The sequence below is a fragment of the Saccopteryx leptura genome, chromosome 6 (assembly GCF_036850995.1).
Source record: "Saccopteryx leptura isolate mSacLep1 chromosome 6, mSacLep1_pri_phased_curated, whole genome shotgun sequence".
Classification (NCBI taxonomy): domain Eukaryota; kingdom Metazoa; phylum Chordata; class Mammalia; order Chiroptera; family Emballonuridae; genus Saccopteryx; species Saccopteryx leptura.
This window is the reverse complement of record NC_089508.1, coordinates 50,726,197-50,745,370: the sequence shown is the minus strand read 5'-3', so window position 1 is coordinate 50,745,370 and position 19,174 is coordinate 50,726,197. Positions and strand designations below refer to the sequence as shown.

Sequence of the window (19,174 nt, the reverse complement as noted above, 5' to 3'; positions counted from 1 at the left end):
GGAACTTAGTCTGTGGTTCCGGTTGAGGTGGCTCTAGGACCCCACTTGGAGAAGGTCAGCTCTGAATACATAATCTGCTTTAAGAGGTACAGTTTGCCCGCTGAGCTTGCATAACCACACCACCTAGTGCCAGCGAGAAGCAGCACTCGTCCTTGGATTTCTTCTTTCCAGCTCTCAGCTGGCTGGAACTGACACCACAGTTGATGTCTATTTCCCTGCAGAACACTGTGATGGCACAGGGCCAGAGGCCTCTCTTGAGTCTGCCCATGCTTTGCCCTTCGGCCTCTTCTCTGAGGGCCTGCCCGTCCCAGGGGTTCTCAGAGTCAACAGTGAAATCACCTAGAACGTCTTGCACATCTCATTTCATAACTTCTTGTTGGAGGTCTTTCTCCTCTACTAGACGGTAAGCCTAGATATTAAGAAATCTCCACAATCCACGGACCAAATTCTAAAACCACTATCTGTTGGTAACATAGTTTACAAGAGTCAGACCTTGCCCCAGGCATGTTTTTCTCCTGTGCACTTGTTTGTGGTGGACTTGCTTATGTATCACGTGGCCACCTGCAAGTCAAAGCAGTATTTAGAGTAGTGTCTAGGATAGGCCAGGAATGCTTGAATGCTTTTAAAAGACAACCATTTTTAAGTTACTCTTCATGTTTACATGCTGAGTCCAGCCCTTAGCTCCATCATCAATATTCTACCAGATAGGATATTACTAATATCCATCTGTGAACCACAATATGAATTTTAATGATTTGAAGTTGCATTTTGGGTTGCTTGCCACTAAATGCCAAAATTACCTTTCATCTCCCCTCCTAGACAACAGCAAAAACTGCAGCAAATCTTACTCTGGAGACGTGCTGGAATGAGAATGTCTTCCGAACTCGGATGGAGCTGAGTTAATGTGAACATTATGATGAGAGCACAGCTCCCATTACTCATCATAGAAGGTCACTGGTGCATGTTAGCCCCTTGTCTAGCCTGTATGTTCACTTGCCTGTTGACCCCAACTGGTGGCACCAGGGGAACTTTGAAGCAAAAATGATGTCTTGGTTTCTCCAAACCAATTACACCTGACCCCCTGGGCTGGGCCTTTGTATAGGTATCTATACAATATGCAGTCAGGCCTAAGAAACTGCTCTAGCACAAGGCTTTGCTCCTTATAAGATGTATCTTCTCTGCTAACCCAACCAGTCTTAAGGCCAGTCTTGGATATTTATATCCAGAGCAAATAAATCTATAAAGGGAAATTGATGAAAGAGAGAGACACAATGCAAAGGACTTGAAGATAACAAGGCTCCTATTTTTTTTCCGTCTTTCACCTTTTAGTTGTTCTTGGTGTAGAGCTGGGGAGAGCATGCTAGGGAGAACGGCTGCCTCTGAGAGTCCAGAGGGTGCAGTTCAATGACTTCTGGGCTGCATCTGTCCTGCAAATACATTTGTTTGGCCTGCAGTGTGGTTGCACATGGAAATTAAAAAAAAATTTTTTTTTTTAAGAATTCCATTCTCTAAAATTTCCACAAGACATTCTGAATTAATGATTTTTGACAAAATACTTGATGCTTAATCAAAAAGCACTTTTGAGTCTGGGGTCATTGATTTTTCCCTCAGCACGGTGACTCCATTCCTGGTGGTAGTGACTCAAACATGATTTTAAAATGTTTTCTTCTGATTTTGGTTTCACCATTTGAGAAAAAAAAATCCCATAAAGAGTTCTTTTATATACAATTCTTTTGCTCCTTCACTAAGCCCTTTAGGACTGTGCTAACGTGAGTCTGGCAGGAGAGTTGTCCTGGGATTAGTCTGGGTTGTGCCTGGAACCTGGGGCTAACCCAGTAATTTCTCTGGCTCTTTGGGTCCTCATCTATAGGGGAACAAGATCAAATAACTTCAAAGGTTATGCTCCTGGCTTCTTGGGATTACAGGGGCACAGAACAGAACGGACACAACTTGGATCTCAGAGCAGCCTGTGTGTAAAGCTGATGAAACCAAAAGTCAGGGTGTAAGGTCAGCACTGAAATGCCAGCCCGGAGACGTCTGGGAAGCCTGAGAGGGGAGAGCTGGGACTAAGGGGTAGACGCTGCAGGGCATGTGGGGTTCAACCATCCAAAGGGGCGGAATGGCGGAATGGCTGGTTTTGGGAGGGAGGAAGTGACTGCTCTATCACTGGAGACGTCCATCCCAGACCTGGCAGCCACTTGGAGGGGATGTTGTAAGGAGCAAATGGTGGACAAGTCCCTTCCCAGCACTTACATATAATAGGAAGGATGCAGGGAGCCTCTTTTCATCCACCTTTTCTCCTTTAAAGAGGAGAGTGCACTAGCTAGGACACGCCCTGCTCACAGAAAAGTCAGCGCGTTGGTTGTTTTTAAATACGATTTTTTTTTTAAATTTCTTAAAAATATTTACGACAGTAGAGGTCGTACTATGTAACAGGGGGCGATGCCTTTGATGTATCCCCCTTTCATTTCTACCTCAAAACAAGGTTAAGGCATAAATTACTCGGCTGGGCACCAGGCGTGCCTCTTGTCCTCGCGGCGCCATCATTGGTGCTACCACTTCTCCCCTGGTCGGGCGGGTCAGATCTGTGCCACGGAGGGGTTTCCTTGCACCGGCCTTATTCAGTGCATTCTAGACAGGACCCTTCGGCAGCGACAGCTGAACTCTTTTACCGTGGATGGAAGGGAGGGACGGGAGGCTGTGTGTGCATAGGGAGGGGAAGCACCCTGCGCCCGGCCTGTCCCCAGGCCCGCCCCGTCGGGGACAGGCTGCGCGGGAACCTGCAATGGGAATGCGGAACCATAGGGGATTGCGTCACCTACACGCGCTTCCGGTGTACCTGGGAACACAAGCAGCCGGGAGGGGCGGCAGTCGGGGGCGGGGCGCGGTTTTGAGCACGGTGGGGAGTGTGGGTGGTAGTCAGTGTGAACATAGGGGGGTGCCTCCCCATCTCAGGGTGGGCGCCCAGTATCTGGGTCTCAGCTGCCTGTCCGTCACAGTCTCAAAGTCCCAGAGTCTTTCTTCATCCCTGGTCAGCAGCTGTCATCAAGCCCGTGGGTTCCTGTTTGTTGTTCAGGGGGAGCTCCTGGGATCCATCTCCTGCCTGGGGAAGGGGTGGGCGTGACTCAGGAGCCATCGGCAGCGTTGGGGGTGGGGGGGAAGAACAGTGCAGACAGAATTCAGATCTGCTGTCCCACTCACTGGGTCCTATTGGAACTAGAGGCCTAGAGTGTGCAGAGTAGGTCTGCATTTGTAGCCTTCCTCTCTGGGTTTCTTCTGAAGATGGAGATGATTAGGAATTCCTAGCACCTTAGTGGTGGGGATAGCAAAAGCCCCCACAGAGCCCGGGAGGCTTTGGGGTGTGCCTTGGGAGGGGTCCCTTTATATCACTAGGGATCTTTGTTGGAGGTGTCTTGGTCTCCCAGTAGGGCAGTCCCTCTTAAAATTGGCTTGAGTTCCCTTCAGAGGGAGCAGGCTAGGTTTCTCAGATGAGGTCAAGTGCAAAGCGAGCTGGCATCCTCTCTGCCCCAGCTCGGTGGGCCAGCGGCCTGGGCCTGCACACCACCTGGGCCTGGCCCCCATCAACTCGCAGCCTCCTCAGGAGCCTCACTCCAGCGCTTTGGGGGTGGGGTCCAGGCTGGGATCCCTCTTGCGCTTGGCACTTTGAAAGAAGCCGAGCTGTGGGGAGGCAAAGGCAGAAGTCTCAGGAGTGGGCAGAGTGGACAAGGCCTAACTCCCTTCCTTGTTCTTCCTCCACTAAGCCTCTTCAGGCCTCTTCCCTTAGAAGGCTTTCAGAATACCCCATCTCACCAAGAGAACTGTGTTCCTCTCCAGCTCTCTTGTGGACCTCACAATGGGCCACTTAATCGGTGAGGGAGCACTGAAACAGTGAATAGAGCCTGGGTCGAGGCCAGAAGCCAGGCTGTGTGACCCTGCCCCAGTTAACACTCTTCTCTGGACCTCCCTCGCTTTCTCTATTATAGTAGGAGGTTGAGACCAGGGCTTCTTAACCTGATGTTCAGAGTCAGTGAAGGGCTTTGAATGATTTGTTAACAGCCCGACTTTGCTGGAGACATTTTGTGGTTGTATCTACTTGCTTTTTCCTGATGAGAGGAACTCTAGCTTTCATCAGGGTCTCAAAGAGAACTAACTACAAAAGGGTGAGAGCCACAGGTGGAGTGCCCTCTGGTGGCCAGCCGGCCTGCTGTGATGGGCTGGGTGCTGTGGCTGCAGGCAAGTTCTGGGGAGGAGGCTGGGTGCCAGCTCCCATGGGGGTAGAACATGTGGACTTAAGAGGCTGGAGCCCCAGGTGTGGGCCAACCAGCCAGGATGCTCCCCCCACCCCCATGCTGTGGAAGGCCCTCACCTTCCACAGTGCCAGGACCAGCAGGGCCAGCAGCAGGAGGCCCCCCAGGGTGCTGCCCACAATGATCCAGATGGGGATCTGCCAGTCTTCTTGCTTGGAGATCTCAAACGTGATCTGCAAGGGGAGGAGGGAGGCCAGGTTAATAGCTTTGCTTCCCTGGGGCCTAGGTGGCAGCCTGGGGCAGGGCCGGAGCACAGCTACAGCTGGCCCCTGGCGGGAGAGCGCATCCCCTACCTTAGGGAAAGATGCGGGAGGGATGATGGGTGGCCCCCAGCCGGCAGGGACCTCAGAGCTCACAGCCCCTGCACAGCGGACACCTCAGTTAAGTGACCCGGTGACCCTGCCTCCTCTTTGAGACATTTTCTTTCTCTTCTCTTTTCTCTCATCTCCTAAACTTCTAATTGTTGTCGTGTCCCATAGTTCTGTCCTTGGACCTCTTCTTTGTCTACGGTCACTTCCTGGTGAGCTCAGGGCCAACTGACACAGTGGGCACAGTGCCCAGGGCCCATTGTACTTTTAGGGGCCCCCACACATGATCTAACTTCTTTTAAGATGAGAAGAAATAAATGAACATAATCTCGCCTGGGTTATATTTGTCTTTATATGTGCAAAGTCATAAAATGGTAATTTAAAACATTAAAAAAAATTTTTTTTTAAATTTTATTTATTCATTTTAGAGAGGAGAGAGAAGGGAGAGAGAGAGAGAGAGAGAGAGAGAGAGAGAGAGAGAGAAGGTAGGGAGGAGCTGGAAGCATCAACTCCCATATGTGCCTTGACCAGGCAGGCCCAGGGTTTCGAACCGGCGACCTCAGCATTTCCAGGTCGATGCTTTATCCACTGTGCCACCACAGGTCAGGCTAAAACATTTTTTTTTTAATGGAGGAAGGGGCCCCAAAGGCAAATGCGCCCAGGGCCATGGAAGTCCTAATGCAGCCCCCGGCAGAGCCACAGGGCTTTAACCATCTACACTCTGACCACTCACATTTCTACCCCTAAGTGGGCTCGCCGCTGAATTCTGGACTCATATCCAACTGTCTACTTGGCCTGCCTGGTGCCTTTAACAGGTCCCAAAACAAATTCTTGATCTCACTCCTCACCTTCAGACCTGTTCCTTCAACGTCTTTCCTATCAAAGCAAACGGCAGCATCTAGAAGCGGATTTAACGGTAGGCCCTGACTTCTGAAAGGCCCTGCAAAACCCCCACTTTATACTTTTTTCTAATGTAAGGGGCCCAATATTATCTTCTGCACCCGGGGCCTCAACCGACCTTAACCCACCTCTAGCAGCATTGTCCATCCTCTGCTCAAGCCAGAAATCTTGTACAGTATTTGTCTCACACCCACATGGACTCCATCAGCAAAGTCTGTCCATTTTACCTTTAAAACACCCAGAATGTGCTCACTTCTCTCACTTCCAGGGTTACCTCCTGGGTTTGAGGACCCTCATCTCCCATCTGGAGACTGCAATAGCTGCCTACCTGCCTCCCTGCTTCTGCCTCCCCTCCTACAGAGTATTGTTGGCATAGCACCCAGAGGAAGGCAGATCTGTGCTCTGCTCTGCTCAGAGCCTCCCCGTTTCCTCCCCATCTCACTCAGAGTAAAACAGAGTCCTCGCCCTGGCCTGGCCCTGCTTACCCCGCTCACCTCACCTCTCACTCTCCCCCTCCTTGTCTGCTCCAGCCCACCAGCCACCCGGCCTCCATCATGCTAAGCATATCTGATGTATGACTTTTGCATTGCTGTTCTCTCTGCTGGCATGGCTCACAGTCTCTGTCAGACATCACTATTGGAGAAGATATAATCCTCCAGGGATAAAATAGTATCCACCCTTACGTGCTTGCTTTTTTTTTTCAGACCTCACCACCAACTTGACACTCGATATACAGGGGTGGGCAAAAGCAGGTTTGCAGTTGTTCGTTTGGAAAATAAGACAATGATTAACAGATCATAATATAAGAATAAACTTCGTTTTGTGCACTCACAGCTGTAAACCTTCATTTGTTCAGATGTATTTGTGTTAACTGCCTTTCTTCCCCCCCCCCCCCCCCATAAGTCAGCTCCAGGAGAGCAGGGTCTTTATCTGATTCGTTAGCTGCTCTGTCCTCAGTGCCAGGAGCTGTGCCTGGGACGGAGTAGGAGCTCAGTCAATGTGTTGAATGACTGGCTGACTAAACCCCTGCAACAGCATGATAGAGTCCTGGCTTGGCCACTGAGTCACTATTTAACTCAGGGGTCGGGAACCTTTTTGGCTGAGAGAGCCATGATCGCCACATATTTTAAAATGTAATTCCATGAGAGCCATACAATGACCCATGTACCTTATGCATTACCCAATAAAAATTTGGTGTTGTCCTGGAGGACAGCTGTGATTGGCTCCAGCCACCCGCAACCATGAACGTGAGTGGTAGGAAATGAATGAATTGTAATACATGAGAATGTTTTATATTTTTAACGTTATTATTTTTTTTATTAAAGATTTGTCTGTGAGCCAGATGCAGCCCTCAAAAGAGCCACATCTGGCTCGCGAGCCATAGGTTCCCAACCCCTGATTTAACTTGAGGCAAGTCATTGCCTCCTTTCTACCTTCTCACATAGCCTTAGTTTCCGTATCTGAAGAGTGGGGACAGTGGGACATAACTCACATATAACATGTGACGTATCTGTTAAAATGCCTAGTACATAGCTAGGGCTCAACAGATCACAGGTTCCTATATGTTCTCTCCCCATCCCTGCAGGCTGGACCTCGCTCTGCCTTTCTACCCCAGCCCCTAGCACAGAGCTGAGCCAACCAAGGCTTACATTTTGGGTTGCTGGATTTCAGAAAGAGAAGTGAGGTATCCAGAAACCATAGAAGGATTTTTTGTGGGGGCTGGGAATGAAGAGAAGGAGAATTCATTTGAAAGAACTAGTGTGGAGTAGGGGGGTAGTTTGTGTGTGCATGTGGGTGCCTGCACCACGCCTCTTCACTCTTGGTTACCTGGAAAAAGTTCTAACACTTCTCTCAAGATTCAGTTCAAGTGGGCTTTCTACAAAAAGCTTTCCCTGGTTTGACCGCCTCCCACCCCCAGCATCTGTGCTCATCCCAGATCAAATCCATGCTTGTCCTTTTCCTTTGTCTGCCTAAAGTTATCTTTGTATCCCTTAGGAGGCCTGGGTCATAGGAGGGACACCCAACACACCCTGAATGGATGAATGAACAGGTAACACTGCTTGTAGTGCTGCCTCTGGGCTTTTGCACCTGTTAGCCCTTCGCCTGGCACATCCCGCCCTGTCTGTGATGGGTGTTTGTTATTAAGGACTGGCTTCTGGTTCATGCCTGTTTTGCCTTCCAGCTTCTCCTGGGACAGGACTGGGGTCTTTACCAGGCACCTGGTATTAATGAACGTTTACCTGGAGCCCTGGCTGGCAGTTTGCAAAGATGGTCAGTAGAGGGCAGCAGCGCCCCACGCCTGAGATGCCTCTTTCCAGAGGACTGGACTTTTCTCAAGATCCAACTTCTCATTTTTCCAGGAAAGCACTGCACAGAGCCCCACCCCTTTCCTGGACCCTGATCTGCATCAGTCTGGTTTCACCCTATATGAAAAGTGTCAACCATGGCTAGTTGGCTCAGCGGTAGAGTGTCAATGCTGCGTGTGGAAATCCTGGGTTCCATTCCTAGTCAGGGCACACAGGAGAGGCGACTATCTGCTTTTCCATCCCCACTTTCTCCCTTCTCTCTCTCTTCCTCTCTCTTTCTTTTCCTCCCACAGCTATGGCTCAATTGACTTGGGTGTCTCGCCTTGGACACTGAGGATGGCTCTGTCCTAGGGCAGGTGCTAAAATAGTTTGGTTGAGAGCATGGCCCCAGATGGGCGGAGCATCAGCCCCAGCCGGGGGATGCCCAGGTGGATCCTGGTCGAGTTGCATGCGGGAGTCTCTGTAACTCCCTACTCTTACTAAAAAAAATATGAAAGAAAGGAAGGAGGGAAAGGGAAAGGGAAAGAGAAAGGAAAGAAACATGTCGGCCCTGGCCTGTGGCTCAAGGGATAGAACGTTGGCTCCGCCTATGAATGCCCAGGATTTTATTCCCAGTCAGGGCACACAGGAGAAGCGACCATTTGCTTCTGTTCCCCTCTCTCTTCCCCTCCACAGCCACTGGCTTGATTGGCTCGGGGTGGCTCTGGTCACTGAGGATAGCTCAGTTGGTCCGAGAGTCAGCCTCAGGCACTGAGGATAGCTCAGTTGATTCTAACATTGGCCCTAGATGGGATTGCCAGTAGATCTAGGTCGGGGCACATGTGGGAGTTTCCCTCATCTCATCCCCCCCTCAAATAGAAAAAGAAAAATGTCAATACCAAGACATCTCGCATTTCTTGCCCTTCACCAATTCAGTTCATACCAGACATCTAGTGCACAGGTCACGAGCATTTCATTAGATTTGAGGTGTGAATGGGATGGGGATGGTCATTCTAGGCTGCCAGGTTCCCAAGGCACAGCCTCACTGCTGCTGGAATCAATGAGCCACCCCGAGGCAGGCTGCCCTGGGCTCCAGTTTCAGTTTTCTGTGGTATAAAATACACAGGTTCCCCTCCTTTCCCTGCCCCCAAGGGGCTGTTGTGCAGAGCCTGGGGCCCCTGAGGCACTGGGCAAACGCCTCCTTCTGGCCCCTTTTCCATTCTTGTCCCCTAAGGCCTATTCGTCTTGCTTCTTTTCTTTCCTCTGATGCTGCACTAACTGCTGGCAGGTCTGTTTGTCTTTCTCCTGCAGGATCACACGGTAGAGGGTGTAGGAAAACTGTAAGGGAGGGGTAAGCCCTTCCCCCGCGGGCCTGGCTCAAGCCCAGGTCTGCAGGGTTCCCCCGGGCTCACCTGGCGGCTGGGATCCTCCTCTCTGAAGATGAAGGGACTGTGGAACTGCCTCTGCAAGGCTGCGTTGACCGTGATTTTCATCAACTTGTATTTGAGCTGTATAATCAGAGGCCTGGTCAGAAGCCAGCCCCTCCCCAGCTGGGAGACTCCCCAGTACCCACCTTCTTCCCTTTTTTCCTGCCAGCCTAGCCCAGGTGTTCTACTTACTGCTTTTAGGGACCGCAACCACAGGTTCCCCCGCAGATGGAAATTGATTTCCTGGTTGGGGGCCAGCCTCACGTTGCAGTTGATGGAGACTATGTCAGAGTTGCTGTGATTCTGAAAGAGAAGGTGGTCTCAGGGCTGAGCAACCAGGCTCTGGGGCAGCAGGGGAAGTAGAAACCTAGATAAAACCTGAGAATGTGAACAGGGGCTTGGGCCACCAGAGAGATGGCTCAGCTGCACTGCTAGACCAAGTGGGGTCTTGCTCTTGGGGGAGGAGGGACAGAGGACAGGGGACAAGGAGAGAGGTGGAGGTAGAGGACACATAGGCTGGGGCTGTCAGGGGGTGGTTGGAGGACAAGGTAAGGATGGTATGTCTGATGCTTCCTTTGAAGTTGTGCATAATTAGGTATATTCTAGGAACAAAATTTTGGTTCAACATTAGGAAACCTATAAATGTCACCATACAAACAGATTAAAGCAGTGGTAGTCAACCTGGTCCCTACCGCCCACTAGTGGGCATTCCAGCTTTCATGGTGGGCAGTAGCAGAGCAACCAAAGTATAAATAAAAAGATAGATTTAACTATAGTAAGTTGTTTTATAAAGATTTATTCTGCCAAACTTAGTGAAAATATGACATAAAGTACTTGGTAAGTAATTATTATTATATCTTTAACTTGCTATAACTTTGCTTTATAAATTTTATAAAGTTACTTCCCTACTTTATAAATCACCATTACTGTGGAACCGGTGGGCGGTTAGGAAATTTTGCTACTAACAGAGATACAGAAGTGGGTGATAGGTATAAAATGGTTGACTACCCCTGGATTAAAGGAAAAAATTAGATGATTACTTTCAGAGATGCAGAAAAAGCATTTTAGGAAATCCAACTTTAGTTTATGATAAAAACTCCTGGGGACTTCCTGAATCTGAATAAGTGGTATTTATAAAAAAACCTATAGCAAGTATTATATTTAACATTGAAAAATGGGAAAAAATTCCTTAAAATCAGGGTTAAGAAAAGAAATGTCAGCATTTCTATGTACCATTACCCTGAAGCTCCTAGCCAGAGCAATAAGACAAGAAAAACAATTTATAAGGATTGAATGGCAAAGCTAATGTTATTACTATTATTATGTTTTCTTTTTTTTTTTAAGTGAGAGGAGGGGAGATAGAGAGACAGACTCCCACATATGCCCTGACTTGGGATCCACTAGGCAACTCTTGTTTGGGGCTGATGCTCTGCCCATCTGGGGCCAGGCTCACAATCAAGCTATTTTTAGCACCGTAGGCAGAATGCTCCACAGAGCCATCCTCAGTGCCCAGGGAGATGTGCTCTAACCAATTGAGCCATGGCTATGGGGGGTGGGGGAGAGAGAGAAAAGGGGTGGATGGGGAGGGGTGGAGAAACAGGTGGTCACTTCTCCTGTGTGCCCTGACTGGGAATTGAACTCATGACATCCATATGCTGGACCTATGCTCTACCACCGAACCAACTGGCTAGCGCCAAACTAAAGTAATTATTATCAGAATATTATATGGTCTTAATAGAAAACCCAAACAAATCATCAAACAAATAATTAGAATGTATTAGGTTAAAGTTATTTGTGTCACTCTTTTGCATCCAGCTTAACCCTACTCAAGTCCAACTCTTCAGTAAAATGTACTACATTAAAAAAGTGCTTTGGGTCCTGGCCGGTTGGCTCAGCGGTGCGGTGTCGGCCTGGCGTGCGGGGGACCCGGGTTCGATTCCCGGCCAGGGCACACAGGAGAAGCGCCCATTTGCTTCTCCACCCCCCCCCTCCTTCCTCTCTGTCTCTCTCTTCCCCTCCCGCAGCCAAGGCTCCATTGGAGCAAAGATGGCCCAGGTGCTGGGGATGGCTCTTTGGCCTCTGCCCCAGGTGCTAGAGTGGCTCTGGTCGCAGCAGAGCGACGCCCGGAGGGGCAGAGCATCGCCCCCTGGTGGGCGTGCCGGGTGGATCCCGGTCGGGCGCATGCGGGAGTCTGTCTGTCTCTCCCCGTTTCCAGCTTCGGAAAAAAAAAAAAAGTGCTTTGTGTGAAGTACTTGTTTGGCGAAATCAAACTAAAACAACTAAGATTTTTGTTTGGGTATGGGATAGTGAAAGTATGCACAGAAATAAGTATCTGGAGACAGAGGCAGCCATGAGAACATGAGCCTGAGAACCAGCAGGTGTCTTAGGGAGGGCCTTGGGAGTCAAAGCAGAGCTGCCTTTGATTTCTGGGGGAGGGAGGCTCCAGTTGATGTGGTCAATGTCTCCAATTTAAGTCCTGTATGTCTGGCCTCCACGCAGCAATGCTCTATCTTGGTTCTCCCCGTCCTCCTGCTTACCTGGATCCTGTGGCTCTTTTAGGCTCAGGTGCACATCCACTAGCCCTGGTTTTTTTTTTTTTAACCTTTTGACCCCCTTCATCTATTCTCCCATCCCTACTCCCTGCTTCTGGCTGCCACCAATCTGTTCTCTGCATCTAAAAGCTTGATTTTTTTTAAGGTTCCATATATAAGATCACACAGTATTTGTTTTTCTCTGTCTGACTTATTTCACTTAGCATAACGCCCTCAAGGTCCATCCATGTTGTCGCAAATGGCAAGATTTCCTTCTTTTTTTAAATGCTAATATTCTATTGCATATATAGACCACAATTTCCTCACTCATTGATGACACCTAGGCTGTTTCCGTATGTTGGCTGTGGTAAGTAATGCTGCAGGTGTCTGCAGCACGGGGGTGCAGGTATCTTTCCGAGTTAGGCGTTCCTTTATCTCTCGCTGTTCTTTTCCTTGCGTTTGTCTGCTCCTGTTGTCATTCTCGTGGCATGTTTCTCAGCTTGTTCCCTGGCTTCTTAAGCGCTCATTCTTGTGTCTCTGGAGAGATGATGAGCTCACTAAGGGCAAGAAGTATCTTTTCCTTATTCTGTTTTCTCTCGGTTTGAGGCTGGGCATATGGGTGCTCAACAAACTCATTGCCAAACTATGAGATAAGGAGAGAGACACCCCCGGAGTTTGGGCAGCACTCTTCTTCCCCCCAGCCCTGTGCCTCTTGGTTTGGGGGACACTCACCAGCTGTGGGGCACGACTCAAGTCTTCCTCCATCGGGGAGCGGCGGTACTCAGTGTTGTTTCCCCAGATGTTACAGGATGTGTTCACCTGGGAGAGGGATACACACAACCAGCTTCACAGTTAGCGCTGCCAGACTGGGCACCCGGGATGCTCCTTCCAACTCCTCCTCTGCTGGAGAAGGCCCAGCCGGGCCTGGTTTTGGGAGAAGGAGCTGGAGTCTGAAGACTTGGGATACACCGAGGGTTATGTCTGCCTCATTCTGGTCCCCTCCCCTCAGCCAGCTCCTGAAGGCAGTGGTACCTGGTCAGTGAGGAAGTCCCTCAGCATCAGCAGGCGGTTGCCACCCCTGGTGGCAATGGGCATGGTGATCTTCATCGTCACCCCATGGATGGGGAACAAGCCCAAGTTCTGGATCTGTGGCAGAAAGGGAGAGGTGTGTCAGTGCACCAGCAGCACTGGGGGGAGGAGAGGTGCAGAGCAAAGTCCTTAGGGGCCGGCCTGACCAGGCGGTGGCACAGTGGATAGAGCGTCAGACTGGGATGTGGAGGACCCAGGTTTGAGACCCCGAGGTCGCCAGCTTGAGCGTGGGCTCATCTGGTTTGAGCAAAAGCTCACCAGCTTGATCCCAAGGTCGCTGGCTCGAGCAAGGGGTTACTCGGTCTGCTGAAGGCCCACGGTCAGGGCACATATGAGAAAGCAATCAATGAACAACTAAGGTGTCGCAATGAAAAACTGATGATTGATGCTTCTCATCTCTCTCTGTTCCTGTCTGTCCCTATCTATCCCTCTCTCTGTCTCTGAAAAAAAAAAAAAAAGTCCTTAGGGGCCAAGCAGCCCCTGGAGGCTGCGATCCCTCAGCCAGGTCTGGGAAACAGGTCCCTTCAAGCCCCCTGGCACTTTCACTGTGGAAGCTTTGAGGCTCTGCCAAGTCACCCTGGGGGCTGCAGGGATCCTGAAAGGGGTGGGCTCCTACAGGCTGAGGAGAAGCCAGTGGGGTGGGGGGCATGAGTCAAGAGAGCAAGGGTCACTTCACTTCCATTTTCAACTCTTCTTGTCTCTGGGGGATTTTGTTGCCTGGCACTGGTGGTCACCCTGGGGCTGGAGATGGTGACAGCAAATAAGTATTAATTAATGGATAGAAATAGTGAGTGTGTGATAGTTCACATTCTAGCCATGACACATTTGGTGTTAGAGCCGCAGTGATAACAAAGAGGACTTTGGAATCAGAAAGACTGGGAATATAACCTGGGGCTGCTGCCACATATGAGCTGTGTGGCGTTGGACAGGTTACTAAACCTTTCTGGGATGAGCCACCTAGGCCCCGCGGGCCTGATGTGCAGTTTCCAGCTGGCAGTCTGCCTCGGCTCTTGGCAGTTCAGGGCTGGGGGAAGTTGCGGGGCCCACTGGAACAGATACTGCTAAGCTGCCTCCTAAGTCTCCTTGTCCCACCTTCCTTAGTGACAGAAACCAAGACAAAAAGCCTCATTTCCTAGGCTCTCTTACAGCTAAATCACAATGTTCTGGACAATGGACTGTAAGTGTGAGGAACTGCCAAGGAATTTATTCCTGCTCTTCGTTCCCTCTTTCTTCCTGCCTGGAATGAGAATGTGATGGCTGGAGCGGCAGCCACCTTGCACTGTGAGGTGCACTTGACGCTGATAATGGCATGTTGAGAATGGTGGAGCATAAAGCCAGAAGCCCCAACCCTGCAGGACTTTGTGAAGCTGCCAATTCTGGACTTCTTGTTGGGACAGAATAAACCTTGGTGTGTTTAGACCATTATTTTTTCTTTAAAAAAAAAAAAATTATATGCACCCACACCTAATTTTCGCAGATACATTTTCCCAGTCCAGATCTGTTCTTTTCCAGATGAGGACTGAGAGGCCTAGAGAGAGGAAGTGACTTGCCTAAAGTCACCCAGAGAGTGGGGGGCCGGACTAAGGTGACCCTCAGCACTGGCGATGATTTCGGATTCCTCCCCTCAAATGGGGGATCCTCAGCTCCTATCCTTTGCTCTGCCCGACTCCCCTCCAGCCTTACCTTGAAGATGCAGCTGAAGGGAGGCCCAATGCCATCATAACTCTCCAGTGAGCTATTGGGCTTGATCTCGTAGTGGCCCAGACTGCTGCTCCTGCAGAGACAGAGGACAGAACTGCCGTGAGTTCAGTCAGTGTTGGCTAGGTGGATAAAGGAACGGAAGAGGGTGTGGGCATGGGCCTGTCTCTCCAGATCACAAAAAATAGGTTTCCTCTTGTGTCCACTGGGAACGCTGTGTTGGGAAGGATTCTGAGGCTCAGCAGGGAGAAATGCTGACGTCCATCAGCCATGTCTGCCTGGCGTGTGGGATGGGCAGGAGCCGGAAGTGCCGGTTACTTGCCATCCCTGCCTTAGCCTCTCAGCCCAGGCGCGTGGCCTCTTTTGAGCATGAACTTGCCCACTGCGCACCATTCCAGCCTCTGTTGGTGGCTGTGAGAGGCTCTGACCTTTCTTTCTGTGTGTGTTTGCTGTTCTGTCCAGAAGTCTCTATCTGGGAGTTCTCAGAGTTCAGATTGGGGGCCAGTGGCACAGCCAGGGGCCTGGGCAGAGCGAGCAGCCTGCCTAGGGAAGAGCATTTTCTCACTGATATTGTTTAGAATTGCTGTTGTGCCCTGGCCGGATGGCTCAGCATCGTCCCGAAACACCGAGGTTGCGGGTTTGATTCCTGGTCAGGGCACATACAAGAATAGACCAATGTTTCTGTCTCTCTCTTTCTCACCCTTCCTCTCTCAATAAAATCAATACATAAAGAAAAAAAAAAAAAAAAGGATTGCTGGGGCAAGGTTGTAATGAAAAGCAGAAGGACTTAGCAGGTTTTATTACTATTTTAAAATTTTCCACAGATCATGCCCTACTTACTGCCCGCCCCTGGGATGGATACTGCCTGCCACCCCAGCCCTCCCGTTCTGTCCCCGCTGCAAGCTCCCTGGGGCCAGGTCTGGGTCTCCTTCCTCTGTTTTGATACCACCTCCCCACCAGGGATGAGGGAGCTGCTCTCTCTGACCCCTCGCGGACACAAGTGTCTCCATCTCCGGGGTCCTCTGACCCTTTCAGGGCCCCCAGAGGGCCCCCCATATTAGGCCTCACTCGTCCCATGCCTTCGCTCCCTGGGGCCCCGTTCCCATGCCTCCGCTCCCTGGGGGCCCCGGGGCCCCAGCCCACCTGGTGAAGAGGATGTCAGCCTCGTACTTGAGGTGGAAGCGCAGGAGGGCTGTGTTGTCTTCCTTGGTGCTCTCTTCCTCGTCACTGTCACTGCAGGGAGAGCCAGACAGCGAGGTCAGGAAGGGGCGAACCCCCTCCCAGCCCCACCAGCTCTCAGACTGGCTCGCTGCAGCAGGAGGGGTCTAAGTCAGACTGAGAAGGAACGCCCTGGCTCCTCCAGGGTCCTCGGGCACTAGGACAGCCAGTGAGGGAGCTGAAGAATCTCCCAGGAGGTGAGGGAGGGGAACTGGTGACACGAGCTTTTCTTTTCTTTTCTTTTTTTAAAATATTGGTTAATAAAATAATAAATATAGGTGTCAGGTGCACCATTCTATAACCCGCCATCTATACACTGCACTGTGTGTTCACCACCCCACGTCAAGTCTCCTTCATCACCAGCTGTCCCTCCTTCTCCCTCTTCTACTTCCTGCCACCCTTTTAAGTGCAGCACGTCTGGGCTGGTGGGGGCAGGGGAGACTTTGGGTGGGAGCTGGGAGGGCTGTGTGGGCTTGGCCACTGACTGCACGCCCTCCTCCCCGAACCCTGTCTTGGGGCAGAGGGGCAAATCCTGTGCTGTGGGCTGGGAGGGAGGTGATATCGGGGGACGGGGATGAGGGACGGAGGCTGCCACTCTGCCCCAGTGAACGGAAGGCAGTGAGGAACTCTCAGTAGCATCTTCTACAGTGTGTCTGTAAAGTCATGGTGCACTTTTGACCGGTCACAGGAAAGCAACAAAAGACGATAGAAATGTGAAATCTGCACCAAATAAAAGGAAAACTCTCCCAGTTTCATACCTATTCAGTGCAGTTCGATGTGGGCTCACGCACAGATTTTTTAGGGCTCCTTAGGTAGCTATCCTGTATAGCCTCTACAGACTCGTCACTGACTGATGGCCTACCAGAACGGGGTTGCTCCACCAAACTGCTGGTTTCCTTCAACTGCTTATCCCACCGAGTAATGTTATCCCTATGTGGTGGCGCTTTGTTATAAACACACCGATATTCACGTTGCACTTTGGTCACGGATTTGAATTTAGTGAGCCACAGAACACACTGAACTTTCCTCTGTACCATCCACATCTCGACTGGCATGGCCGTGGGCTGCTCCGCTGTATACACGGTGTTACGTCATCATCTGCGCATGCGCACATGCTGCCACATCATCTTACAGAAACTGGGAGGCTTTTCCTTTTATTTGGTGCAGATTTCACATTTCTATCATCTTTTGTTGCTTTCCTGTGACCGGTCAAAAGTGCACCATGACTTTACGGACACACTGTATATCCCTGGAGCTGACCGGGGCAGGGCAGTCCCCCTGGTTGGGCTGAGGGTGCTTGGCTGCGTGAAAAGGCTGGAGAGTGAAATTAAGAGACATTTGCAGGGAGTTTTATTAACTGTTCTTCCCATTCCAGCACCAAGAATGACTGGGGCAATTAATTTCAGACATAAAAAGGTACAATTTCCACTTGTTTACATACACTGAACTTTATTCCCTTTGGAGCCTTAGCCCAGAATAGGGGTTTAATTAGAAAGGGGATACTGGACACATAAAGATACTGGGATGTCCCCTCCTGCACAAGCCTAATTCACAAACACTGCAGCCGTGCAGAGACACTACTGTGCCAGTGCATTCGTTTTCCCGTGAGAACAGGGCTGCGTTTTCTAAGAGTAAGAAGAGCATGAGGGAGGCCTTCACAAACTTTGTCTTGTGTCAAGTGAGATTCCCACCCAAATGCACAATTTGTTTATGGTGTGTTGATGTCCGCATGCCTTCCTGTGACCTATGACCCATGTGACTAGTGTGTGTGTGTTGGAATGTTGGTGTCCAGTTTGCCTTCAATATTTATTTCTCAGAATGGAAAAGTTCTCAGGAGGATTTTGGCCATTTACAAGGCTCTAGATTTGTCAGATCCCTTCCCGTCTCCCCCTCTTCCCACGCAGAGGTAACTTTGTAAAAAAGAAGAGGTTTACTACTGACACAGGGTGATTCACAGTGTCAGCTAACACCCTGGGATGGAGACAGACAGACAGACCTACATAGAGTAAGGGAAGCTCTTTTAAAAATGGAAACATTTCCAAGAGGAGAGAGGTGGCCAGGACAGAAAGAGCCCTGGACAAGCAGTAGGACAACTAGTGTTCTGCTCCCAGTTGTACTATTTATATGCTGTGTGTCATTGGGAAATTCACTCAACCTCTCTGAACCTCCCTTTTTTAACCTGTAACTTAGAGGTGGGGTAGGAATAACCCTTGCTTTACCTATCTTAGGGGGCTGCTGTGAAGACTGACTGAGATATTACATGTCCAGTGCTCTATAACCATAGGGATTTGAAATAGTTGCTATGTATATGCTACATAAAGAGAAAGGTATTATTTATATCCCAGCTGCCCAGGAACGGGTGGCGGCAGCACAGCAGGCAGCAGGTTGGCCACCTTTGGGGACTGACCAGGGGCCCTCCCAGGTTGGGGCAGTTAGACATAGGGCTTGGCCGAAGATTCAGTGCGGGGTGGGGCAGAACGGTCCCAGGAGAGGTTTGGGGGAGGGAGAAGGAGCGGTCCAGGCCCTGACCTGCCTGCTGTGAGCTGGATCTCCAGGTGGTGCAGGAAGATGGATTTGCTGAACTCGAAATCTAGACGGAAAGCCACCTGCAAGGAAGAAGTCATTGGAGTGAGGGTGTCCGGGAACTGCATGTCTGGGCATGTCCTGACCCCCTCCCAGCCTCCTGCAGGCCTGGGTGCGCCCTGGTGGCTGGGAGGGGGCTGGGGAAGGGAGGGCCAGGTGCTGGAGTCACGCGAGCTGGGCCTTGGGCCACTGAGGGGGACACAGACAGACGACAGCCCCTCTGATGGGTTTCTTGGCTGTGGGGCAGGCCCCTGCCCTCCCCCTCTTTCCTTTTCAACCACAGGCAGCTAGAAGGCAGCATGTCCAACTTTGGACTTTCTGCAGGATTTTCGCGGGGAGGGCTGGCCGGTGGGAAGGAGAGCTGGCCTTGGCCATGCAGCACAGCATGTGGGGGCAACACAAGTGGGAAGACAGTCCCTCCCCCCTGCTCTTGCATATGGTGGGAGGTGAAGCCCCAAGAAGGGTGAGGGCCGTCCAGGGCTACCCACCCAGTAAATAAGGCACCTGCCTCCTTGTCCAGCAGCCCTCCTGCCACTTGGATGGCCTGGTTTGGCCACTTCCATGGCCTTTGCCCAGGAGGGGGCCTGTGTCCCTGACTGTGGCCGTCAGATATCTGACCCTCCTCGCTGCCTTCCCCACTATGGGGGTGGGCTACTGGGGCTTTGCATAGGTCACTGTGCTCTTCCCAGCTCTGCCCCTCCTGGACTGTCCTCGAGACTTGGGGTCCCCTTCTCCCTGGGAGTGGTGTGTGTGTGGGGGAGTTTGTGGCCCCCAGGACTTCATTCTAGAACTCCTGGTTTGTCAGAGCCACACCCTGAAAATACAATC

The 19,174-nt window shown here is 50.8% G+C and overlaps 1 protein-coding gene across 3 annotated transcripts in view; it reads right to left on the bottom strand.

Moving 5' to 3' along the window:
- Nucleotides 1-2,362: 2,362 nt before the first annotated feature.
- Nucleotides 2,363-19,174, bottom strand: part of ITGA11 (integrin subunit alpha 11) — a 135,649-nt gene continuing 118,837 nt past the window's right edge. For 2 of the 3 annotated variants that reach the window (XM_066342836.1, XM_066342838.1), the window contains 9 exons: nucleotides 18,293-18,369; nucleotides 15,689-15,778; nucleotides 14,531-14,621; nucleotides 12,791-12,904; nucleotides 12,491-12,577; nucleotides 9,420-9,530; nucleotides 9,213-9,308; nucleotides 4,367-4,480; nucleotides 2,363-3,678 (listed from right to left, as the gene is read on the bottom strand). In XM_066342836.1, coding sequence (XP_066198933.1) covers nucleotides 3,607-3,678; nucleotides 4,367-4,480; nucleotides 9,213-9,308; nucleotides 9,420-9,530; nucleotides 12,491-12,577; nucleotides 12,791-12,904; nucleotides 14,531-14,621; nucleotides 15,689-15,778; nucleotides 18,293-18,369 — 852 coding nt within the window. In that variant the 3' untranslated portion in view covers nucleotides 2,363-3,606. The remainder of the gene's footprint in view (nucleotides 3,679-4,366; nucleotides 4,481-9,212; nucleotides 9,309-9,419; nucleotides 9,531-12,490; nucleotides 12,578-12,790; nucleotides 12,905-14,530; nucleotides 14,622-15,688; nucleotides 15,779-18,292; nucleotides 18,370-19,174) is intronic. The other variant, XM_066342837.1, reaches the window with a different exon arrangement.